This window comes from Pongo abelii, chromosome 8, assembly GCF_028885655.2.
Source record: "Pongo abelii isolate AG06213 chromosome 8, NHGRI_mPonAbe1-v2.0_pri, whole genome shotgun sequence".
NCBI lineage: Eukaryota > Metazoa > Chordata > Mammalia > Primates > Hominidae > Pongo > Pongo abelii.
This window is the reverse complement of record NC_071993.2, coordinates 15,798,930-15,826,559: the sequence shown is the minus strand read 5'-3', so window position 1 is coordinate 15,826,559 and position 27,630 is coordinate 15,798,930. Positions and strand designations below refer to the sequence as shown.

Genomic DNA, 27,630 nt, shown 5'->3' with positions numbered 1-27,630 from the left:
CCTTTTTCTCATGTGAGGGTTGGGAAACATATTGGCTGCATAAGTCTTGCCTTTCTAGTTTCCCAGAAAGAAATCAGTTTTTGTTCAGGAACAAAGAAAATAAAAATGTAGGTTAGAGCTACCCAAGTAATGACAGAGGAAATAACATAAATGTGACAGGACTTAGGGACAGGAGAAATCTGTGCTCTTATATGTTCAACTGGAAGATTACAAAGGTGGGGGAAGAGGGAAGCCCAAAGATAACCTCCTCTTTTCAAGACTTAACAATGAGAGTAAGTTTTGCTACTCAGAAAAAAAGAAGCAGTGTGTGCACACAGGTACACACCACAATATTTGCAGAAATCTTCCTCTGCCAAGTGTTGATCCAATTGAGTCATCAAAGGTGGTTTAGCTGGATGTCTTACTTATTATTCTAGAAGCAATTCATGATGGCTACTATGTCTGGATATGTTGGCATGAGAGAGGCAACCATCATCCCTAAATTTCTCTGTTGGTTCAGACTTCATGCAACAGAATACAACTGAACCTTGGTATGAGAAGGGAGGAGGCAGTGGTCCCTACAGCCCATAGCAACTGAGGAAGCAATTAGAAAAAGGAAGTCCTTGAAACTCCGACTAGAAATGGGAAACAGATCTGCTGTATGGCTAGTTGAGCAGTATGAGCATTAGGCACCCGTTGCTTAATCTGCAACATTCTTTCAAGAAGCTGGAAGTCTGTGTGAGGGAACAGGCTTCAAGGTTCTTGGCAGGAATATTCCATGTAGGCTCTGCAGCATGCTGGGAGAAATGGCTTGAAATTATCTTGAAATAGTCTTGAAATTATTCTGAAAGGAAAAATGCACTTTTACATTTAAGCTGACAGGTTGAGATGTGCACATTCAAACTTTACTTGTTAGTGTATAAAAAGTCTTGTATCTGGGAATTGCATTGATGGAGAGAGTTGCCAACTTTATGAAAAAGCTCAGCTCAGGGGTACCCTGGTGGATACCATGACAGTACATGAACATGGACTTTTTTTATTTTTTATTTTATTTTTTTGAAATGGAGTCTGGTTCTGTCACCCAGGCTGGAGTGCAGTGGCACAATCTCAGCTCACTGCAACCTCCATCTCCCGGGTTAAAATGATTCTCCTGCCTCAGCCTTCCAAGTAGCTCAGCTAATTGTGTGATTTTTTTTTTTTTTTTTTTTGTATTTTTAGTAGAGACAGGGTTTCAACATGTTGGCCAGGCTGGTCTTGAACTCCTGACTTCAAGTGATCTGCCTGCCTTGGCCTCTCAAAGTGCTGGGATTACAGGCATGAGCCGCCACACCCAGCCATTGAACATGGATTTTTGAGGAAGATAGTTGAAAGACTAATTATTGGTTTTATTAAAAAAACACTCATTCATCCTTTGATCAGCAAGCATGTTCAAAGCATTTTAAAATAATTTTTATTTTTCAAAATTCAGCTTAAATACATGTTTACAAAGAACATATTTATTGCATAAAGCAAGGTGTTCCTCCATAATGAAATCCTAAAATAGATTAAAGTAATTTCATTTCCAGGTCACATGATAAGGAGATTTAAGATATGCAAGCTAATTGTGACTAAGTGATTTACACTTAAAACCAAATACATCTAATAAACCAGCTATGGACTGCTATAGAATTCAGGTGGGCAACTCTTAGATGAATGTCACTAGATGGTCTGAGAGGAGTGGAGCTCCACCTCAACCCTGCTGAAAGGCCAGAGTTTAGGTCTGTGGAGTTTAGTGTATTGGCCGAAAGGTATGCAAATTGAGAAAATTTCCTAGACCCATAAACACTGAAGAAAGTGATTATTTACCCTTTTTTTTTTTTTGGTAAAATTAAGGTATAGATTATGAAAATAAGTCTTTAAAGAAGTGATTTCCAGGCATTGGGAATGGAAGAGATGAGTTGACTCCAAAGGTGTAATAGCAGGGAATCTTTTGCGGGGGAGGTTGATGGAACTTTCTGTATCTTGATTGTGGTGGGGGATACATAACTGCCTGTATTTATCAAAACCCATGATGCTGTAGATCACCAAAAGTGGATTTTATAATATGTAAATAAATAATATATATTAATATGTAAATAAAATAAATGTATAAATAAATATGAACAAAAAGATGAAGACAAAAAAACCTTTATGGAGAATGCAAGAGAGTTACATATTTGATAGGATGATTAAATGTGGTTTTGTGGCTGTTGCTCTGAGCCCACGGGCAAGAAGCTCTTAGGCTGTGGGAGGGTCTGATATAACAACACCTGGGGGTGTAAAGACACATATCCCTGAGAAGTATAGGACACTGCTCCTAGGTAAGGCTGAAGGATTAGTCAGATCATCACGTAGGAACTTCAACATTCTTTAAATAAAGGATCATATGTTCCGAATGTGTTTGATAAGAAGAGTGTGAATGCAAACACACTGCATAGCTATGCAGTGAAGCATTGTACTTGTGTCATTCCTGTATCCTTATGAAATTCAGGCACAAAATTTCCTCACTGGGAGTCACTGAAGAGAGCTCACTTTAAACACATGGTTGTAGTTATCAAAATTAGTATAATGGCATTGCAGGGTATTTACTTAGAAACATTTTGTCAGTTTTCTTCTTCAGCTCTGATATTTGACATATGGACACAAATTTGAATATGATACTGCAAAAAACCCTGTATCAGTCTGCCCTGACTTCCAGGACATACTGACACCAGAGAGAAGGGCACACACCACTGCTACAGGAATAGGAATAGGTTTATTCAAGGACCTGACCCGGCCCACACTATATGCAGCATCTCACCCCAGGTATAGCAGAGGAAGCCAATCTCCTGTGGCCAGCTTGTAGCTCTATTCCAGTTGTCTCAGTTGTCAGAGCCTATGATTTCCCCAGATGTCTCCAGCCTATACCTGCCCCCTCTTGCCTCGCTGGTTACACAACTGATCTCTGTCACAGTGCCACACAGCATAGTACTGCTTGTCTCTCTAGAGCACAGCAAACAACTCTTGCATACACACGTGTTGTCACACACCCTGCACCATGTCCTCCTGCCTTCTTAGCCACTCAGGACATCTTATCTTCCAGAATGATTTTCTGATACTTCTGGCTTCTCTCCTCCTATAGTTCCCACCAGGATACATGTTTCGGAAATTAATTCTAAAGTAGCTACAAATCCTTTTTTTAAAAAGAAAGAAAAAGGGCACAACACTAAATAAATAATGCTTTTGAGCAGCCTATATGGGGATAGTCAATCAAATTGGGGCATAAAAGCACACAATTAAATATTATATAACCGTTAAAAATGAAGTCTACAAAGAATCAAGATTAACATAAGATTTTTGTTTCAATGGTAAATAAAAAACATAAAAGTCAAAATTGTGTCTACAACTTCTTGAAAAATATAAGAAGGAAATTGCATTGAGAGACTATCTTTGGGAAATGTGATTAAAACTGTGTTTTTTCTCATGCAATTTTTTTTCTTGTTTTCAAACCATGAACAAGTATCTATTTATGATCAGGAAAAATAATGAAAAGATTAAACAAAAAAAATTCTAAATGAAATGATTGGGTTCACTAAAGTGCTGTAAAGATTAACAATAAGAGATCAGAATTAAAGCTCCGGATTGGAAGATGGCATCTTAGTTGTTCCTTCTCTTGTGTTGGGAGCTGATGGTTGACTGGTTTAGAAATGCATTCATTTATATAAAGCACCTAGGTTCTAAAATACTAAAGACCAAAGGTATTTTCAGTAACAGTATGTGTAAAAATAAGAAGATGCAGTGTAAGTCTCACCTGTTTTCATTCTAGATTATCTTTAAAGATAGAAATACAGACCTGTTCTGACATGGCAGTTTCAAGAGCTATTTGTGTGTGGAATAGCTTTTGAGTGTGTCTGAGTAAGATGAGCTTGCCAGAAGTTAATTCACAATCTATTTATACAGCAATCAGTTCACAAAACTTGTTATAAGAGCCCATAGGAAAGAAATCAAGACTGACCATAGGTCCAGATAATCCCATAGACTTTAAATATGGAAGGCATTGGATAGAGTCAAGATATCCAGATAAACTCATGAAGTAGGGTCAAAAATCATAGCATGAATTGGTGTTTAGTTCTTGCTCTGTCATGTATAATAATGAGATTTTTCTTTCTTTTAAAACATTATATATGTGTCAAGGATGAGTTATAAAATCTACCTGGAGCATTTCTTCTGGGGTGCACCATTCTACTCAGTTCCAAGTATGGTTTGTTAAATGTTCTGTAAAGGTGTGTCTGTTTACTAAGTAAAGAGTGTGTCAACACACCTGCCAACAATCTTGGTTGAGCAGAGAAAAGTGAGAAGTTTCGGGGAGAATTGACAGAATGAAAGCTGGAGCAACATTTCTGAAAATCTCTTGCACATTATTCTTTTGCGCAAAAATGAACAAAAAAGGTTTTATGTCAAATGAGTTTGTAAATGGCTGCATCTGCTCCCTTTATGACACTTACAATGCATATTCTCTTAGAAAAGGCACTAAGAATTCACAAACGAAAGCAACCCATTGGATTCATAGGATGGGGCCTTTGTTGACATTCATTATTTATCCTCACATTTATGAAGCCAAAGCAGACCCAAATGGCTGTAGAAACAAATAACCCTGTATCTTTGGCTTAAAGCATCTAAGGTTTATTTCTTGCTCACACTGTATGTTCAGTGTGATTTGATAGGGAGGTTTGGCCAGTTCAAGCCGCACAGGGACCCAGCTTCATGGAGATTCCTTATTGGCACGGGTGTCTTGAGATCACCCTGATTGGAAAAGGGGTGTGTCCAATTGCACACTGTCTGCTACAGCTTCCACCTGGAATTGACATTTATTATTTAACATATTTTGTAGGCCAAACCATGCCTAGGAGGTTTGCTGTGCCAATTTGTTTAACTATGGAAAACTTTACTTATCTGCACCTACCGAAATTATATCTACCATCTTTAAAAGAGCATGAGAAAGGAAATGCACACAAACAGATTGTCTTTGGGAAATCTGATTAAAACTTTTTTTTTTTTTTTAATTTTGCAGGACATGTTTTTAGGACACTCAGTTCAAATACACAGTTATTGGGGGCTACAGTCTCAACCCCTTCACTTATGAACAGACACATGGCAAGGAGAGGATGTTTTTGTGAACAGATTCAAAGATATAAGTGAGACTTTTATACCAACACTCAGTCCCCCAACCTGTTCCACCTGGTCTCCATTGGAATTTTTTTTCTCTTTTCTTTTCATTTCTCTACTCCTGTGGTAGATTATCCATTCTTTACCACAAAGATTACCTGGGAAGACTGGATGACCTTCTTCCTTTCACTCTGGTTCCTCAGGTGACATATTATCAAATCATAACACACTTTAACACACCTTTACTCATAAAAATGTCATCTAAGGGGGGAAAAGAGAGTTGAAAATAAAGCTTAGTGTTAGCAAGTGGTAAAATTAAGTTTCTGGTGCTACTATTTGCAACATTGCACAGGCAGATGCTGTTCTTGACGTGGAGTCTATCCACGAACAAAGCCTAAGATCTTGCCCCCTCGGATGGGGTTCATAGGAACAGCCAGCGACAAAGTGGAGGAAAAGAAAGCGAAGGTCAAGAGGACAGAGAATGGTGGGGGTGTGTGTGTGTGTGTGTGTGTGTCTGTGTGTGCACATTTATTTTAGCTTGGGCAGGCCATTTGCTTTCCATTGCTACTATGACAAATTACCACACGCTTAGTGGCTTTAAACAACACAAACTGATTATCTTTTTTTTCTTTTTCTTTTTTTTTTTTTTAGACGGACTCTCACTCTGTCACCCAGGCTGGAGTGCAGTGGCAGGATCTAGGCTCACTGCAACCTCCACCTCCCAGGTTCAAGCAATTCTCCTGCCTCAGCCTCCTGAGTAGCTGGGATTACAGGCACCCACCATCACACATGGCTAATTTTTGTATTTTTAGTAGAAACGGGATTTCACCATGTTGGCCAGGCTAGTCTTGAACTCCTGACCTCAGGTGATCCACCCACCTCGGCATCCCAAAGTGCTGGGATTGCAGGTGTGAGCCACCGTGCCTAGCCTTGATTATCTTATAGTTCTGGAATCCAAAGTCTAAAATGGGTCTCCCTGGGCTAGCATCAAGGTGTTGGCAGAGTTGCATTCCTTCTGGAAGCTCTTGGGAGAACCTATTTATTTCCTTGCCTTTTCCAGCTCCTACAGGTGACCCACATTCCTTGGCTCTGGGATCCTTTCCTTTTTCAAAAGTAGCAACATCATCTTCCACTGCCATATCTCTGGGTCTCCTTTTTTGGCCCCTTCTTCCACCTGATAGTATCCTTATCATTACATTAGGTCCACATGTATGATCCAAGATAATCTACCATTTTGAGGTCAGCTGATTAGCAACCTTAATTCCATTTGCAATCTCAGTCCAGTCCCTCTTTGCCATGTAGCCTAATGTAGTCAGTTTTGGGGATTCAGATGTAGCCCTCTCGGGTGGTATTATTTTGTGTACCACAGGTGGTCACAAGAACTTTCATTGAGGAGCTGATATCTGAGCAAGGACCTAACTTGAGGGAGGAAAGGAGCCAGGTGGTATCCAAGGGAGACATGTTCCAAGTTGTAGGAGTGTCGGTGTTAGTTGGAGTCTGGAGATGTGGGTGTGCTTGAGAAATGGAGAAAAGTCGCTGAGCTAGAGAAAAGCAAATCAGGGCAAGAGTGATAGAAAATTAGGCCAGAAGGCCAGGCATAAACAAGATGGTGTAGTATCTTCATGGCCAAGGTCAGGATTTGGGATTTTATTCTAAGAGTGGTGGGTAGCCAATGGTGGGTTTTGAGTAAGGAAGTAACATAATTTGAATTATGTTTTTTAAAAGATCAGTTTTGGTCAGTCACAGTGGCTCACATCTGTAATCCCAACACTTTGGGAGACCAAGGCAGGAGGACCACTTGACACCAAGACTTTGAGACCAGTCTGGGCAATGTAGCAAGATCCTATCTCTACAAAAAAGTTAAAAAAATAGCAGGTGCAGTAGTGTGCACCTGTAGTCCAGCTACTAGGGAGGCTGATGTGGGAAGACCACTTGAGCCCAGGAGTTAGAGGCTGCAGTGAGCTATAATTGTGTCACTGCACTCCAGCCTGACAGAGTGAGTGACAGGAGGGAAAAAAATGGATCACCTTAGCTTTTGTTGAAAAATAGACTATAGACAAGGAAGAGCAGAAGCAAGCAAGCAAGGAAACTAGGTAGAAGACCGTTCCCTTTCCAGTGAAAGGGAAGTATGGCTGGGATTGAGTGGTAGCAGTTAGAGCTGAGAAATGGGTGGTTTGGGGATTTATTTGGAAATGCAATTAGCAGGTTATCATTATGCATCAGATGAAGAGTGCAAAAAAAGAGGAAATTTTGGCCTAAGGAACTGAAGGAATAAGACTTAGAGAACAGTGGGTAAGGAGCATGTCTTAGATGAAATACTCAGGGATGAGTCCAGATATGTGAAATTTAAGATGCTTATTAGACCTCCCAGCAGACGTCAAATGGGCACTTGGATAAATAAACTGAGAGCTCAGGCAAGATGTCTGAATACAAAGATAATATTTAAGGCCATGACTTAGGGAGTGAGTGTGGATGAAGAGAAGAGGAGAGAGGCAAAGTGAGGCCAAGACACAAGAGCGGAAAAGCGATGAGAATGAGTTTGAGATTGAGTCCTGGGGCACCATGACATTTACAGAAATACTGTGGATTTGAAGAGGATGTGTACAAAACACAAGGAGCCACCAGTTAGGCAAAAGCAAGCCATGAAGCCAATAAAGAAAGTCTCGTGAGGTGAAGTGAAATGAGGATGGAAATTTAGAACATTTGATTTGGCAACTGAAGGTTATTGATGACTGAAAAATCCAGTTGCAGTGGAGTGTGTCGAGAGAGAATGGGAGATAGCCAATGGGAGAGAGTAAGTGTGTGTGGCCATTTTTAAAGTTTGGCTATAAATGGGACCAGAGAAGTTTAATAGTTATGAAGGCATTATAGCTTGATTATAGTCTAATAGGAATTATCAAGTTCAGATGACTGTAAGAGAGACAGAATAGTCAGGAACAAATTTCTGAGTGGAGGGAAATGCAGGGGATTCCTCTACAAGTGGAAGGATTGGCCTTAGAGCAGCAGAAATGCAGTTCATCTGCAGTGGCAGGAGGGCAGGCAGAGCCAGGAAACAACTGAGAATGAGCTGCTGGATTGGATGGCAGGAGGAAGAAAATGATCTTTTCTCATTGCTTGCATTTTGTCATTGAAATAACAAGCAAGGTCACCATCTGAGGTTGAGGAGGTCAAAGAGAAGGTTGGGAGAAAAAGGAAATTCAAAGAGTAGTGACAGAATGGCAAAGTGGAGTCATGAAATAAAAGGATTACCAGGCAGTAAGTTGGATAAGTAACCTTCTGCCTCTGTTCAGCCTATAGCATGGCCCTACCTGTTTGGGTAGGATTTAAGAAGATCTCCCATAGAATCATTTCCTCTTGAGTGTTAATCTTCCCTAAGGATAAATTACAGACACAGAAGGTTTGAATTCTGCTGTGCCTATTTTGTGTAACATTGGGAATGGTGACTTTAAAAAAACAAACAAACAACAACAACAACAAAAACCATAATATGAACTGTTCTGTTAGGTGAATGGTTGGGACCCTTTACTATATCTTTTGGCAACAGGCATGAGATTCTTAGAAATATAAGACCATGTAACAGGAGGTAGTGTAAATACATTTTCAAGTGTTATTGGGAGGCAAATTTATACAGCCTTCATCGTGAAACCCAATCATATCCTGTATTTAAAAGCACTCCTTTGAGGTCATATTGAAGAAATTTATGTCAGTGAGTCACCTTCCTGAGATGCCCATGCTGAGAGGTTTTCATTACTTCTTGAAGCAAATAAATGATTGGGTACTAAATAGAAGCATGCTGTGTTCCTGGCCATCAGAAGTTGACATTGAAGCCATATTGAGAGTTCTCATTTCCCCAGCTGTACCTATGACTACGATATGTGATCCTAGGTAATTATTCCAAGCGTGAAAAAAATCTAGAGGTGAAAGAAAGTATGAAAGATTCAAGTATGAAGAAAGCTGAAAGAAAACCACTGTGGTTGAGAGTGACAAAGATGATGCTGGCAGGGGAAGGGTTTTGTAAACCTGGTTTTGCATTTGAGAAAAGTTGAGATTTGAGAAACAACTCTGGAAAGAAACAATTCTGGACAATGTAGCAAGATCCTATCCCTACAAAAAAAAATTAGCAGGTGCAGTAGTGTGCACCTAAGAAACAGGTGCATTTGAGAAATAACTCCGGCTTCAGGATAGAGAATGGATTAGAAGGTGGCAATGCTGGAGGAAGGGAGACTGGTCAGGAAGCTGTCACAGCAACGGAGGCTAAAGAAAATGATGACCATAACTAGTGAAGTGGCGACAGGGATGGAAAGAAGTAGATGGATTTGGGAGATAACAAAAGGAAGCATCGACAAGAATTGATGACTCATTGAAATATGGGAGTGCAAGATAGGTGATCGTCAAAGTTGCATTCCAAGCTTCTGGCTTGGTTAATGGGGTTACCATTATATTAGGTAAAAATAGTGAGCAAGACAGACATCCTCTGATCTCACAATATTCAACTTTGATGGGATACTAGTGCCTGGCAGTTCTAAGCTGGGCTTAAGTGCTGTAACAGCAGAAAGTGAAGAAGGCTTCAGGTGTGCAAAATAAGGACTCCTATGCTTGAATGAAGGCGGGGCTTTTGTGTGTTGGGGGAGGATTTTCAGAGAGTACAACATGAAAGGTTGGAGCTGAAGAGTGGTGTGTGTGTGCATTCGAGCATGCCTATGTGTGTGTGTGTGCATGTCTGTCTCTGGGATGGACAGATGAGAGAAAAAACTGTTCCAGCCTATGTGGATGTAGTGAAGTCAGTTGCAGAAGATGAGGTCAAAGTTGTCTCGATCAATACAATCCACTGTAACCAGCTCTGTGTTTCACACTGTTGCATCATACTTGGGGGTTTTGTTTTTGTTTTTAATCTGATCTGGCACAGATAACTTATCATTTCCCTTGGAGGAGATAATTCTTTCATTTCTCAACTCCCAATTTCCCTTGCATTGTATCCAAAATATTTGCATCGTATAATCCATAGGTATTTCCTGACCAAATCATACATACTACTTTGTCATTTTATATGTGAAAAACATTCTGAATGATAGTATGTGATGTGAAAAAGCCATTCATATTTACTACCAAGCAAATGTCCGAAGAACACTGGCTAGGCACTATCGGTTATTCAACACAGGAAGTTAGAAATATGATTTCTGTTCTTAAGGAAGACAGTCTAGACATGAAAATAATTACAGCAGAAAATTTATATTCTCATCCAGATTAGGAAAACTATACAATAGGCAGACTAATATAATCTGTACTGTTGCTATTACAAGCCCATATTTATGAAAATGATTATTAAAACTCTAAATGCATGCATTTAACTCACTTAGCTTTGTTATTATAGTATTTGATTTATATATGAAACTGAATATTTAAATAGTGATATGAACAAATAATTTAAAAGGGAAGTTTCATGATTTCCAGGAAAGAATAGTTTATTTCACTATGAACTAGAGGAATAGTCTACAAGCTTCTTAAATTCTGAATGAGTTTACCAAATTGAACAGTGACTAAGTCCAGGGAGTTGGATTCTAATGGCCTTTCACTTGCTACTTTATACAATTCTCTATACAAGTTTTGTTACTTTGTACTATTTGAAAATTTTGAAACAATAATCTCAAAGAATTTTGATTTGAAAAGATAGTTTTGAGCCCTACATTTTAAAACGGGCTTTTAAGGATTGATTTGAACAAGTTGGCAAATGAGGAAAAAAGGAATTTCACAAAAGAAATGTCTGAAAGAAGGTCACGGAATGAGACTCAACAAGGAACAGAAAGAAAGTTAACCTAAATGGAAAGGAAGCCCAATCAATACCTAGAGCTCAGGCTGTGGGGTCAAGATCTTCACATGGGCTGGGCGCGGTGGTTCACGCCTATAATCCCAGCACTTTGGGAGGCCGAGGTGGGTGGATCACCTGAGGTCAGGAGTTTGAGGCTAGCCTGGCCAACACGGTGAAACCCCATCTCTACCAAAAATACAAAAATTAGGTGGGCATGGTGGCAGCCACCTGTAATCCCAGGTACTCGGGAGGCTAAGGCTGGAGAATCTCTTGAACCCGGGAGGCAGAGGTTGCAGTGAGCCAAGATAGTGCCGTTGCACTCCAGCATGGGCAATAAGAATGAAACTCCGTCTCAAAAAAAAAAAAAAAAATCTTCAGATGTGGAGGGCGGGGTATTTATATTTGATCTATCAGGTAAATATACGAAAATTATTTAATGTGCGTGTAAGCATGCACATATTTTTATATAGTATGCATACATGATATAAATCATAAAATACTCATTTAATCAAAATAACACATCTCTCAAACATCATAAGGAAAACTGAATTAGTGTGATATTCTTTAAAGGTTTTTCAGAGTGGTTTTGGAGTATTGGGAGCCATGCATTTGGAAGTTTAATTTTCTGTGATATAAAAATCAATCCATGTCCTTTTCTTGGATTTGTTTCTTGTAGACAAGGAGTTCTCTAGCCAAGGCTGTTTTATTTTGAATTATACATATGAGTATTCCCTGTTCTCAGATTCATCGTCCCAATTGGAAACTTTTATAGCATAAATTTGACTATGATAAAGATTATAAACAAATGGTTAAGGATTCCTTTTACCCTTTTCCTGATTAAAAAGGTCTGGATAGCTCCTGCAACAGCTTTAAGAAAATCTCCAAGGAGACAAACTTAAAGTGATGACTGAAGGTTGTAGGGAAATCTACTGTTTTCTCTCTTGGGTCGAGGGCTTTATAAATAGTTATCAAAAATTATCCTGTCTGCCAAAATGTTTGGTCACACCTGTGTGAGTTGCAACTCTTCTCTTCCTGTCCCAGCATGATCTCTCCTCACTTCGTGTAATTCCTCCCATTTCCCTAGGCTAAAAGATTAGAAAAATCTGCTTACAGCCCACGTGTCCACCATATTCCACATCCCCTCACTCCTGCTCTGAAATGCATATTCCCATGAAAAAAAGAAAAAAAGAACCAAAAGCTGCCAATTTGAGAGAGATAGCTTCAAAGGCCAGAAATGGAGGATGAGTCAAATCAATTGTATTGATACCACCCATCTAAACTTCCTGGGTTGACTTACAGATCTTTTCAGTTTATCTTTAGGTTTTCCCCTTTTCAGATCATAGATGTACTAATACTCACAGTAAAGGCTCAAACGATTCAGAAACATACTGCATGGAAATATAAAAGCCAATGACACCTTTATATTCCCTGCTTTCAAGATAACCATCACTCATAGGTTAGTGTCAATACAAACACACACAAGCACAACCACAGTCACACATACACATCCACGCACAGAAAATTTGACTTTTAAAGAAAAGTGGGATCATACTGAACAATGTACCCTTGACAAACTTTTGAATGAATAGATGGGAGCTTGGGTATTCATTCAACAAACACTGATGATCTACTATGTTTTAGGCACTGGAAAACGCAGAAGTGAAGCAGAGAACATCTCTGTGGAATCTATTTATATTCTCAAAGGGTAGATAACACCTATATAAAAACATAGATTTTAACTCCTATATAGTATTGTATACTATTGCAGTAAACATGCCAATACAATCATCTCAGATAGTGGTAAGTACTATGAAGAAAATGTAAAAGGGTAATGGGAGAGTGAATGACAATGAGTAGACAGAACTGATGGCTTAGGGCATGTGTCTCTGAGGATGTGGTACTGGAGCTATTCATGTCCTTAGCCCATTTTTTGATGGGATGGTTTGTTTTTTTTTTCTTGCTGATATGTTTGAGTTCTTTGTAGATTTTGGATATTAGTCCTTTGTTAGATGTATAGATTGTGAAGATTTTCTCCCGCTCTGTGGGTTTTCTGTTAACTCTGCTGATTATTTCTTTTTATGTCCAGAAGCTTTTCAGTTCAATTAAGTCCCAGCTATCTATCTTTGGTTTGGTTGCATGTTTACTGCATGCAACGTCTTATTTGCATGTTTACTGCAATAGCATACAATACTCTCATCTGAGTAATGAGAAGAAGGCAGCCAAGTGAAGCACTGTGGGAAGAGCATTCCAGGAAGAGGAAATGCAATGGCAAGACTGAAAACGCTGGGTGTGTTCACAGGACAGAAAGTTGATGTGTCTGCAGGTTGAGGAGCATGGGAAGGCAGGAGGTGCTGAGATTGGAGAAGCAATCAGGGGCCAGACAATGTTGGCCCCTTGGACCAAGTCAGGTTTTATTATTGCAGAGGTGGAACTATAAACCACCGAGAAGAAATGGATTGTTCAGTAAGTGCTGTGGGGGCAAGTGGTTTTTCATATTGAAATACGAAAGCTATCTCTGCCACTGTATAAACAAGAATAAATTCCAGATGGACAATAATCCCAATTAAGAAAGTTAAAAGACTGGAAAAAATTGGAAGATGATACTTGCAACATTTATGTGGGAAAGAGAATCAGTAGCCCAAAATATATGAATTATGAATTAATAAAACTAATAACTAAACAAGAAAATGAGTAAAGAATACAAACTGGCACTTCACAGAAGAAAAAACTGAAAGGTCCACAAACATGAAAAGATGATCAGCCTTACTAAAAGTCAGGAAAATGCAAATGAAAACAAAATGAGGTACCATTGCATAGTCATCTAGACTGGAAAATATTTAAAAGTCCTCCTATAATAACAAAAGTTGAGAATCCCTCACTCCTCCACTGCTAGTGGGCATAAAATTGTAGCTACTTTGGAGATCAGTTGGCATGTCTGATCAAAAGAATATGATCATTCTCTATGACCCAGCAATGTCATTCCTAGTTTGGGTGCCAGAGAGAAACCCTTGTACATAGGCACATGGAGGTGGATATATGAATGTTCAGAGCTCAGAGTAGAAGTGGGAAAACTGCAAAAAACCTCATAAATGTTCATATGTAAATGGAACGGATAAATAAAATGTAGACTATTATTCAATAGGGTGCAATGCTATACAGGAGTTAAAAAGAATAAGCTAGACTGGTCTATGTATGTATGTATCCATCATCTATTTTTCTATCCATTCACTCATCTATGTTTCTATATATCTATGTATCTAAGCTGGCTAGCCATCTATCTATTCATGGATATTTCTCACAAACATAAAACTGAGGGTAAAACACAAGTACAAACTGCTAAGTACAGAAAATATAATGCCATGTTTTTGTTTATTTGTTTGTTTGTTTGTTTTTGAGATGCAGTCTCACTCTGTCTCCCAGGCTGGAGTGCAGTGGCGTAATCTTAGCTCACTGCAACCTCTGCATCCCAGGTTCAAGCAATTCTCCTGCCTTAGCCTCCTGAGTAGCTGGGACTACAGGCATCTGCCACCACGCCCAACTAATTTTTGTATTTTTAATAGAGGCGGAGTTTCACCATGTTGGCCATGCTGGTCTCAAACTCCTGACCTCAGGTGATATGCCTCCTGGAGTCCCAATATGCTGGGATTACAGGCATGAGCCACTGTGCCTAGCCAAATGCCATGTTTTCTTAGGCAAAGACTTTATAATCAAGAACCCAAAAGCAAATGCAACCAAAACAAAGATAGATAGCTGGGACTTAATTAAACTGAAAAGCCTCTGCACAGCAAAATAAATAATCGCCAGAGTTAACAGAAAACCCACAGAGTGGGAGAACATCTTCACAATCTACACATCTGACAAAGGACTAATAATATCCAGAATCTACAAAGCACTCAAACAAATCAGCAAGAAAAAAACAAACAATCCCATCAAAAAGTGGGCTAAGGACATGAATAGACAATTCTCAAAAGAAGATATACAAATGGCCAAGAAGCATAGGTAAAAATGTTCAACATCACTAATGATCAGGTAAATGCAAATCAAAACCACGATGTGATACCACCTCACTCCTGCAAGAATGGCTATAATAAAAAATTTTAAAAAATAGATGTTGGTGTTGATGTTGTGAAAAGGGAACACTTTTACACTGTTGGTGGGAATGTAAACTAGTACAACCACTATGGAAAACAGTGTGGAGATTCCTGAAAGAAATAAAAGAAGATCTACCATTTGATCCAGCAATCCCAGTACTAGGTATCTACGCAGAGGAAAAGAAGTCATTATATGAAAAAGATACTTGCATATGTGTGTTTATAGCAGCACAACTTGCAATTGCAAAAATATGGAACCAGCCCAAATGCCCATCAATCAACGAGTGGATAAAAAAAGTATGGTATATTTATACACTGTGGGATACTACTCAGCCATAAAAATGAATGAAATAATGGCATTCTCAGCAACCTGGATGGAATTGGAGACCATTATTCTGAGTGAAGTAACTCAGAAATGGAAAACCAAACATTGTATGTTCTCACTGATAAGTGGGAGCTAAGCTATGATGATGCAAAGGCATAAGAATGACACAATGGACTTTGGGGACTTGGGAGAAAGGGTGGGAAAGGGGTGAGGGATAAAAGACTACACATTGGGTACAGTGTATACTGCTTGGGTGATGGGTGCACCAAAATCTCAGAAATTGTCACTGAATAACTTATTCATGTAACCAAATACCACCTGTTCCCCTAAAACCTATTGAAATAAATTTAAAAAGAAAATATAATACCATTTTTCTTTAGTTCACAAGACTGCACCAAAGACTACTCTATTAATTGTTGGCAAACTACAACTAAAACTGGCCCACCATCTGTGTGTGCACAGCCTATATGCTGAGAGTAGTTTTTACATTTTTAAATGGCTGGAGAAATGTTTTTAAACAATAATATTTCACGACACATAAAAGTTATATAAAATTCAATTTGATTTCCATGTTCCTATATGAAATTCTATTGGAACACAGCCAAGCCCAAGCCCATTATTTAACATATTGTCTATGGGCTGCTTTTGTTACAGGGCAGAATTGCGTAGCTGTGACAAAGATTATACAGTTTGCAAAGCCTAAGACATTTATCTAGTCCTTTACAGGAAAAGCATTGTAGACTACAGCCCTATATTATTCATGGCATTATTTTTTAAATGGCCAGAAACACATACATTTAATTCCTGATGGTGGCAACCTCTGGAGGGGGAGGAGGGAAGAGGAATGGAACTGGGGACAGGTGTCAAAACGTGCCATAACGTTTGCGAATCGCAATTTACAAACATTGTCCATTCTTCACAATTATTGATTCTTCCTGGTGAGAATACCTGTGTTTCATGTATTAAAGTCCTTATATTTCTCTGTACTTTTAAAAAGCCTCAGAAAAGCTAAAAATACATGTACTGTGTAGACATTTTTCTGTATCAGTGCATACAAATCTATCATATGTGTATAACAGTTGAATCTTAGTCTATCTTACAGATAGCAGATGTTTCTTTTTGAGTCCCTTATTTATAAACATTTAAGTTGCTCCAGTTTTTGGAGTCACAAACAGTGTAGCAATGTTTTCATACTATTTCTTGTGTGTGTGTGTGTGTGTTTGTGTGTGTGTTTTAGAGACAGGAGAGTACTTACTCTGAGACTTTAGTGACAGAATACTCTTACTCTGTCACTTAGACTAGAGTACAGTGGCACGATCCTGGCTTACTTCAGACTCTACCTCTCAGGCTCAACTGATCCTCCCACCTCAGGCATGGGCTACTATGCCTGGCTAATTTTTTTTTTTTTTTTTTTGGTAAGAGTTGGGGTTTTGCCATGTTGTCCAGGCTGGAGTGCAGTGGCGCTATGGTAGCTCACTGTAGCCTTGAACTCCTGCCTCAAGCGATCCTCCTGCCTTGGTCTCCCAAAGTGCTAGGAATATAGGCATGAGCCACTGTGTTATTATTTCTACTGACCAAATACTGAAAGAATTTTTTGATCAGAAGGAAGTATATATTTAAAATTAGGATACGTGGTGCCAAATGTCTGTTCCAAACTTCAGCATGAAATTATTGTCTTGAAGTTAAAGCAAATGTTATTAATTTGGGGCCAGATTGGTAAGTGACAAGTGGTAAGTTATTACTGCTTTAATTTGAGGCTCAGGTTGTCTCTCTGAATTTTCAGGCTAATTTATTTTTACCTGTAATGCCTGTTCGGATCCTTAGAAATTGTTTTCTATTGAATTTTAGTCTTTTTCTCATTGATTTGGGGACTCTTACATATTACATATATTCCTCCTTTTCTTGAAAAATTTTCACTTTGGTTTTCGTTTATTAGTTTTGTTAATCACCTCCTGCCACTTAGAAAACTTGACATTGTATGCAGTCACCATAAAAGCTTTTCTGAGCTTTTGCCTTTGCTTTCTCTGTAGTTTGTGATATGCTGAGAGACTCGCTTAGGTAACTAACGGGCTCCATCCTCTCCCGGAACCACTGGCCCTTTTGCGTTCTGTGGGGTTGACAGTCCTCCCGGGGTAACCCGATGCCTTCCTTCTGCTTCAGAGGACATGCGGCCCTACGCTAAATGTATTGTCCCGTGTCAGTCAGCGGGTTTGGTTAGGAAAACAGAAAGCACATTGAGTATTACAACTAGGAAGGAATTTCACGCAGAGTCTGGCAGGCTTCCATGGACGTTGGCAAGGACAGGGTGTGAAAGTCTGGAAAGTTGCTACCTGCAGATCAAGGAATATGGAAGTTCAGGGATCACAGGACTTGATCTCTGCTGTCCAAAGGACTAAAGAGGTGATTGTCAGGAGAATATTTGGGAGCTGCTGGAAGAACATCACATCTGTCACCGCTGATGTCCACATGCTTCCTGTGGCTGTCACCAGAAAACAATGGCTTCTCTTTCTTTCCCTGTTCTCAAATCGCTCCTGAGCCTCTCATTCATTCAGAATCCTGCTCACTAGAAAGTCTAGGAAATGTATTTTCCATACTTTCAGTCCTTGCCATAAAGAGAAGAGACTCGAAGGGCTGACACAGTGCTGAGTATTGACAGACATTACTTCCAAGTAGTTTTCACTAAAGGTCAGATCAAATTAAATCAAAAACATCCTCCATGCATCAAAGGTTCATTGAGCACTAGGTTGACATAGTAATGAGCAGTGTGTCAGCTTATTTGGCATGAAAGAACCTTGCTTAGAAAAGGGAAATAAGAAATTAGGGAAAGCTCACCTTCACAGTCAACCCACATACATCTTACTTATTTGAAATTTTATTCAATTACAATGTTGGGTTCAAAGTCAGATAATTTATTGAAATAATAAAAAAGAATTTTAGAAAGGTGATTTGTTGACTTCAAAGGTCAATGAGAGGACAACACACACAGACTAAGATATATGATATATAATATGTAGGTATATTATAAATATAATATAGATAGATTTTTTAAAATATGTATATGTTAAAGCCATTGACTTTCATGTAGCTGTAATGCTGCAAGATCTCTCTAGTACAACATCAACATCCCAGCTTAAGGGGGAATACCTCAAGCTGGTGATACCAAGCTGTGATACCAAAACACAGACTTACGCTGTCTTCAACTATCTTAAGCTATCTCTAATTAAGAGATTTAAAAAGAAAAAAAACCTATGGACCTTCAGCTGTATTGCTACAAGATTTCTGTTGTATGACTTCCCAATTTACAAGAACTTTCACGCTCACTTATCTCATGGAAACTTCGTGACTTTACGACCACCTGTGCAGGAGGAGAAGGGGAAGCTATTCTCAGCCTCATTTTACAGAAGAAATCAAAACTGCAAAAGATTAAATGAATCACCCAAGGTAACCTAGTCAGTGATGGGAAGAATCTTCAGCTTCAAATTCTATCATCTTCCAAGCTGCCTAGACATAAATAGAAATGTCTATATTTTCCAGTTTAAGCTACAAACTGCAAGATGCTGTAATTCTTTGTTAGTCATGTGCACTTTGGGTGAGGATTTCCAGAACTTGTTTTTTAAAAACATCTGGAAACATCAAAAGCATAAGATTTTTAAGAGGGAAATTCATGATTTTCTACTAAAATGTCAAAATGTAAATTTTAGGTTAAGATTGAGTATGTATAATTTATTCTTTAAACAATCTGTAATCATAAGTAAACTCAATTGAAAGTTTAATTACATGTTTATTTTGGCTTCACTTAACAGGAATAAAAAGTTTATTTTGTAATGTATTTTTATAAAGTGAAGGAAGAAAAAATAAAATGCATACCACAGGAAACACACAAATAAGATGCCCTTAGTACGAATGTCTTTTGAAATTCATTAGCTATTACTGATAAAGCTCTAGTTAAAACCGTGCAATTAGAACCATGTGTGAAATAGTTCAATGTGCAATCAAGAGTGAAAGAAAACATGCATGCTTTGCTTTATTTTATCTTATTTTATTTTATTTTGAGACAGAGTCTCACTTTGTTGCCCAGGCTGGAGTGCAGTGGCACAATCTCAGCTCACTGCAACCTCCACTTCCAGGTCTAATTCTCATGTCTCAAGCTCCTGAGTAGCTGAGACTACAGATGTGCATCACCGCACCCAGCTAATGTTTGTATTTTTAGTAGAGACAGGATTTCACCATGTTGGTCAGGCTGGTCTCGAACTCCTGGCCTCAAGTGATCCACCTGCCTTGGTCTCCCAAAGTGCTGGGATTACAGACATGAGCCACTGCACCTGGCCAAGATGCATGCTTTTTATTAAGAACTAAAGTGTGCTATAATTGGGTTGAGTTTCTACCCAGATGGCCCCACTCATGCTGACATCTGCAAAGTGTAGGTACAATTGTGTTGGAGTGTTATCTACTGTGGCTGTGTAGACATGTGTTACTGAGTTAAAAACCAAGACTTTGGAGTCCTTCATGCTGGTTCCTGCTAACACATGCTGGGAAGCCTCTGTTATTCCGAGTAGGCAGAATCCCATGTGTTTCACTACTGGGAAAGATTTGAAAATATTTAGAGCAGTTATAAATATATGGTCTTCAATATGAAATCAATAACTGGAGTGTAGATTCAAGGATACCAGAGTCTACACTAAGTTTGCAAGACAGTTACCTCTGAAATGCAAATGTTAAGAAAATGCTTCTTCTAAGTTGTGAAATGTCATGCTTGAATATATATTTTCATGTAATATTTATCTAATGGGAGTCATGTTCTTAGACTTAATCAAAGAGAAATCCCCCTCTATATGAAAATTGGTGCTCAAGTTTTTTTTTTTAATTGACAAAAATTGTATAACGCTGGGTACAGTGGCTCATACCTGTAATCCCAGCACTTTGGAAGGCCAAGGTGGGAAGATCGCTTGAGTTCAGGAGTTCAAGGCCAGCCTGGGCAACATAGCAAAACCCTGCCTCTACCAAGAAAAAAAAGCCCTGCATGGTGGCATGCACCTGTATTTCCAGCTACTTGAGAGGTTGAAGTGGGAGGATCACTTGAGCCCAGGGAAGTCAATGCTGCAGTGAACTGTGATCGTGCCACTGCATTCTAGCCTGGGTAACAGAGTGAGACCCTGTCTCAAAAAAAATTGTATATATTTATCGTTTACAATGTAATGTTTTGATCTATTTATACATTGGGAAATAATTAAATCAAGCTAATAAACGTATTCCTTACCTAGCACGGTTGCCTTTTGTGTATATGTGTGTGTATATTAAGAATGTTTAAAATCTATTCTCTTAGTCACCTCTCTGTACAATAAATCTCCATAATTTACTCATCCCAACTGAAACTTTGTACCTTTTGACAAACATCTCTCCAATCCCTTCTGCCCTCCCCAGCCTCTGGTAACTACCATTCTACCGTTTGCTTCTATGAGCCTGACTTTTTTAGATTCCACATATAAGGGAGATCATGCAATATCTGTGGTTTTGTGCCTGGCTTGTTTCAGGCACAAAATTATTTGTGCCTTAGCATGATATCCTCAGGTTCGTCCATGTTGTGGCAAATGAGAGGATTTCCTCTTTTAAGGCGAAATTGTGTTCCATCATATACACACCACATCTTCTTTATTCATCTGTTGAAGGTCACCTAAGATGATCCCATATCTTGACTCTTATGAATAGTGCTGCCGTAAACATGGGGGTGCAGATATATTTTCAATATACTGATTTCCTTGCCTTTGGATATATGCCCAGTAGTGGGATTGCTGGATCATATGGTAGCTCCATGTTTAATTTTTTGAGGAACTTCCTTTACTGTTTTTCATAACATCTGTACTAATTTATATTCCCACCAGGAGTATGCTAGGGGTCCCTTTCTTCATATTCTCAGCAACACTTGTTATCTTTTATCTTATTGATAATAGCCCTGCTAACATGGGTCAGGTGATGTCTTACAGAGGTTTAATTTGCATATCCCTGATGATTAGGGATGTTAAGCATTTTTTCACATATACCTGTTGGCCGTTTGTATGTCTTCTTTCATAAAATATCTATCCAGGCCCTTTGACTAATTTTTAATCAGGTGATTTGTTTTCTTGCTGTTGAGTTCCTTATGTATTTTAGATGTTAGCCCCTTATGTAGGTATAGTTTGCAAATATTTTCTTCCATTCACAGGTTGCCTCTTCACTTTGTTGGTTGTTTCCTTGGCTGTGCAAAAGCTTTTTAGGGGACTGGTTGGGTAGGGTGCATTGGCTCTGGTTCTAGGTGGGTACAGTAGTATAGTTTCTCTGAAGCTTCCTCAGCTGTGATCACCATCAGTGATGACAGCAGGATTTGTGGCCACGGTGGTGGCAAAGTAGGTTGTTAGGCTTCTTGATACCAAGAGTTTCAGAAATCTTTCTGTTTTCATTTTTCCCACAGTGAGAAGACATAGCCAAGGAGATCCCTCTTTGTGCTGGGTCTGACGTGGACTGCAGGCAGCCACGGGGTGCTATGTTTCAGATCACAGGTGCTCAGAGTGGCTGTGGAACTGGGGTCCTGTTGTTGAACTACTGTAGCCCCTGTGACAAGGACACAGGTTCACTCTTCGGGTGTGGGTAGATGCAGCTCTCCCACCAAACCAAGGGCTGTGACTGCAGCACTCACCTGTAGCTGAGGCCCAGGAGGCAGGGATGGAGCTGTGACAGTGATCCTGGGTATGAGGGTGAAGCACTGGCATGGCTCTGCAGAGGAAGAGGTACTTCAGAGGCTCAGGCCCTGGAGGGTAGGGCACAGCTGCAATTCAGGTTCTGGAGCCAACAGGGCATACAAGAAAAAATACCACACAGTGTTGACTTTGAACCCTGGAGTGCTGGACACAGCAGTGGACCAGGCTCTATGAGGCCAGGTGCAAATGTTCGCTTCACTCCCCAGGGAGGTGGGGAGCCTCAGCAGTCCATACAATGGAGGGATGAGCTCCAGCACTTAAGGGAGGGAGGTGGGTGCTGCTGCCATTTGGCCCAAAGGTTGGGTAGTACAGCTCAGAGAAAGCTGTGTTTCCCGGTGAGGGTGGGCAAAGCACGGGCTCGAGTGCAGAGTCACAGCTGCTCCTTTGCACCAAAGCACCAATTCCCTGGGACCAAAGCACAAGGTTGGTTCTGGCGCCGAAGGGGTGCAGCTCCTCTGTGGGTTTGGATTCAGCTTTTCTGCTGGGCCCACACTCTGAGTAGCTGGCAGCAGGGCACAGTAGCAACTGGGATGGGGAGATGAAGGGCCCAGTGCATAGGGAGCTGCAGCAGGTTGACTGGGGATTGGTGCACGCTGTGTGTGTGTGTGTGTGTGTGAGGATAGTGCAATGATGGCAGAGCCTCAAGGATGGAGGGATGCAGTGACTAGTGGCCCCCAGAGCGGGATGCACTCTAGCAGTGGCTCCTGTTTCCAGACGGCTCAGTGCAGTAGCAGCTCGGGTCATAAGGGTGGGGTACAAAGTGAGCTCTGTCTCTGGAGTTGTGCCGCTGTGTGAACTGCAGGTAGCTCCATAGCTGGGCTCAGGGCTTGTGAGGACTGCAGAATTCTCCCGAAGCAAAGACTGCAGGTGTCCACGACAGCGATGGGGCTCGGGAGACCTCCTGCTCATCTTTTCCCTCCTGGTTCTGAGTTCATCCTGGCTTGCAAGATGAAATGGTGGAGGCAAGATGTTTTGCTCCCCTCTGTCTGCGGCCATCCGGAGTTTCTGCTCTCACAGGGTTTTTGCCACTCCCTTGCTGTACTCCAGCGATCTCCTTAAGTTAGTCTGGTTGCAATGTAGTTGTTTTTGTTTTGGTCCTTTTTTGTAAGCGAGCAAGTGTTAGGCCCCTCTAGTCTGCCATCTGGCTGATGCCATCTGTCCTAAGTACTTTTTAAATGCTATTGTAAATGGGGTTTTTGTATGTTGATTTTGTGTCCTGCCATTTTACTGGATTTGTTTATCATTTTTAAATAGTTTCTTGGTGAAATCTTTAGGGCATTCTATATATAAGACTATGTCATCTGCAAACAGGGACAATTTACCTTCTTTTCTGATTTGGATGTCTTTTATTTCTTTTTCTTGCCCAACTGCTCTGGTTAGGACTTAAAAGTTCTATGTTGAATGGAAGTGGTGAGAGTGAGCATTTGTTCCTGATCTTAGAGGGAAAGATTTCAACTTTTCACTGCCAAGTATAATGTTAGCTGTGGGCTTGTGATGTATGGCTTTTACTGTGTGTAGGTACATTCCTTCTATATCTAACTTTTTAAGAGTTTTTATGTTGAAAGTATATTGAATTTTGTCAAATGCTTTTTCTGCATCTATTAAGATGATATGGTTTTTGTCCTTCGTCTTATTAATGTGGAGTAGCACATGTATTGATTTGCTATGTTGACCTATCCTTGCATTCCAAGGATAAATCCCACTTGAACATGATCAATGATACTTTTAACATGCTGTTGGATTTGAGTTGCTAGTATTTTGTTGAAGATTTTTGCATTTACGTTTATTGACGATATTAGCCTGTAATTTTCTTTTCTTGTAATGCCCTTGTCTGGCTTTGGTATCAGGATAATGCTGGCCCTTGGATTATTTCCTTCTCTTCAATTTTTTGTTTTATTTTTTTGAGACAGAGTCTTACTTTGTCGCCCAGGCTGCAGTGTAGCAGCACAATCTCAGTTCACTGCAACCTCCACCTCCTGGGTTCAAGTGATTTTCTCATCTCAGCCTCCTGAGTAGCTGGGACTACATGCACAAGCCACCACGCCCAGTATTTTTTTTTTTTTTTTTTTTGGTATTTTTTGACAGAGACAGGGTTTTACCATGTTGCCCAGGCTGATCTTGAGCTCCTGTTCTCAAGTGATCCTCCCGCTTCACCCTCCCAAAGTGCTGGAATTACAGGCATGAGCCACCATACCCAGCCTCTCTTCAATTTTTTTGGAGGAGTTTGACAAGGATTGGTATTAGTTCAAGTATTTTTAATGTACAAATTTATTATGTGTTTTAATTGGCTGCCACGTTTTACAAATTATTAACTATTCCTATCTTCTTTGGCAGACAACAGAAAGATCAGAGTTAATGGAACCAAAGAACCTATCGAGTTCAAATCCAATCAGTGGTTTGGAGCAACAGTGAAAGCTCACAAAGGAAAAGTTGTGGTGAGTATGAGCCATGGGCTTGTGCTGCTGCTTTGGAGTATGGTGTGCACTGGAATGTTTTAAAGCTCATGTTTAAGAAAGCTCTTTCCTATAGGAACATGTTAGACTTTCAACGATAAGCCTGTTGGCATTTTAAAAGCAACGAAATGCTTAAAATTAAAGAATGTATTTTAGTGTTTAAAGCTATAGGAAATAAAGCCTGTTTTCCAGAAGAGCAGTTAAATATTTTCAAATATTTCAAAAACAACTAAGAAAAGTAAAAGCTAAATCTTAAAGTGGTAAAATATTGTAGTGCTTAAGACTGACTTAGGGACTACTTAAAATCTGACCAGAAAAATGGGACTATTCCCATAAGGATGCTAAGTTAATCTGCTATGGTTTCATTGATCCTTTTCACACCGAAAGGAAAGCTGTCTTTTATAATAATTTTTGAACAGCTAACTGCATGATTCTCTGAGTTCATTAATACTTTTTAAAGTAAAAACACTCATTCTCAAATAGATAATCTTTCAGCTTCAAAGTGCTATGACTTAATAATTCTATTATTTTATTGTTCTGAGCAATGATACATGTCTAAGTTACTGAGAAGCAAATGACTATTGAAGTGATCTGGAAGTCTTTTTTAGTTTGGGGAATTTTTCAGCCTATTGGCTTTAATTTCCTTATAACAATAAAGCAATAACTTTGGCTTTTAGGATTTATTGAAAGCTACTTGAATTATGATTTAATAAGTATCTAAAGGAAATGCCTTACTTTATTTAGTCTGTTAACCCCAAAAAGATTTTGACATAAAACAGGTAATGTATAAAGTGTATATAGCCCTCTCCAGTTAAGAAATCCAACATTTACAATATAGTTTTTGTAGAGTTGTCTTTGCATTAATATAATTTTCACATTCCAGAATTTGTAAGAATTTTTTAAGGTGGTATGTGACTTTTGGGAATTGCTGTTGAAAAATTAACTCTGTAATAACTGTTTGGGGCTTTGAAAATCTTTTAGATACTGTTTTGATTTTTTTGTGTGTCTTGAAATTTTAGCTATAACATATAATAGTTGCATATTTATTCAATAATTGTAGAAACCCTCAAAACAATGGAAACTAAAATAATACACCATGTTCATAATAAAAAAATGATTAATTTTTGGCATGCCTGCATTTTCTAAAATACGTGATGGGAAATAGGATAATAAAGAGTATATTTCAAGCTAAATTTTTTGAGTGCTGAAACTTAGCAGAAGGAATATTTAAATTCTTTCCTATATGACATAATTTTATAACTGCAAAATCCTACCTCCAGAAGTATCATTTTTGTATATCCAGGTACCACGGGTATACGTAGCAGGTTTGGGTCAAAGCCTAAATATGTCCCATCAGTATGTTTCACATCAATGGGAAACTGAGCAGATTGAAAGAGTAACTTTTTAGAGCTAATATCAGGCAAACACTGGAAAGCATTTTGATGGCATGAAATGCCTTTTGGTGAAACAGAAGGTGAGGCCAGTTGGAGAAGATCAAACTACACAAGTGAATGCTTCATGATGTAGACTTCCCTGTGCTTTTGCATCTGCACCTTATGCTGAATTTATGAACCAGATAACTTGGGGAACCTAGAAGAGTTAGAGAGTTTTGGGGTATTGGCCAAGACTTTACAATATATAGAGAGGCAAAACCAAACAACTGAAGTTGTAGAAGGGTAATTTATTTGAGACTAGGAGTTATCTTTACTAAAAATAGTTACACATTGGGCCAAATTACCAAGGACAGATTTGGAAGCATAGACTACTTTCAAATTGGGATCTTTTTTCACTTCTCTGGAATTAAGTGTGACACCATACTATCAAATTAGAAGGCAGGCTAGCAGCCCTGTGTTCTAGGATTCTGTCTTTAGAGATGAGTATTTGGAGAATCAGGTACAATATTTACAGAAGGTCCAGGCAAGAAAAACAGAAGTCCAAACCATGCTAATGTTTCATAAGCATTTATTTCCTCTCTCATTCCTAAGAAAATGTTATTTCATTTACTTGAAGAGGATTTCTTGTTATTTCATTTACTTGAAGAGGATTTCCATACAGTGCTCTTGTGAGAATCTAAACTTCTAAAAAAGCAGCCAGATCATTTCATGTTTTTCTTGCTGTTGTTTCAATTCATTTTTGCCGATAATATTCCTGATATTAGGCAAACTAATTCAGAAGCAGTTCCCTCTTTTTACCATAATGTATTTCTAAAAAGGGGTCATAAGCAATGACATAAAGTATGTCTTATTTTCTCTAAAGCAACATTCCGAAAATGACAAGGCATGATGAGGCATCAAATCAGTTTCTGATATTACAAATTATAAATCATAAAAGCAAAGATATACCAACAAATGCATAATCATTTGGTATTGTAAAATTATGTTTCAACTTCTATCTGATAGGCATGCATTTAATTCAACATATTATACATCTATTAGTCAAGCTTTATATGCAAACCTTAATATATAAGTCTTGTGGGCAGTTAAATCAATTCCAAAAAAGGTTCCAACGTATGAGCAAATATTTGTACAGTATGCAACATTATTTAATTTACCACTCTATATGTTAGCTGGAAATAAGCATAGGACATTTTGTTTCTAACCCTTTGGTTATTTGCTGCCTTAGAATGGAGAGGGCATTTATGAAATAATTTGGATAACTCTCCTTTCTCAAAAAGATTGTCTGAGGGCTTTGGAGTTTGTCTCGATAAATTTCTCCATAACAAGGAGGGCCAGAGACTTGAATTGCTTCACCTGTGGTGTTTAATGCCTTGGAAATGCTTGTAGCTCATTAACATGCTCTCTTACTGACTTTCTGATCATCCCTGATAAAATTGCTAAAACAGGCATAAGATGCTTCTACTTTCAGTTTTGCCATGAATAAAAACCATGAAGTGAAAAACCAAGCCAAAAACACGTGAAAATGGAGAAGTGCGTCCAGATGAAAGTCATTGTTTAAAAGTCATAATATGCGGCTTCCGTGATAAACTAGGGGGCGTCACAAAACAGAGGTTTACTAGCTTGTTTGCATCCTTTGATTTGAAAGTTATCTTTTAAAAGCAATAATTAGACACAGAAAGGAACTT

At 39.0% G+C, this 27,630-nt stretch overlaps 1 protein-coding gene across 2 annotated transcripts in view; it reads left to right on the top strand.

Annotated features, from left to right (window-relative positions):
* The window catches only part of ITGA8 (integrin subunit alpha 8), a 199,316-nt gene that overhangs the window by 6,493 nt on the left and 165,193 nt on the right, over positions 1-27,630 (top strand). For both annotated transcript variants that reach the window (XM_024253918.3, XM_024253917.3), the window contains exon 3: positions 24,430-24,530. In XM_024253918.3, coding sequence (XP_024109686.2) covers positions 24,430-24,530 — 101 coding nt within the window. The remainder of the gene's footprint in view (positions 1-24,429; positions 24,531-27,630) is intronic.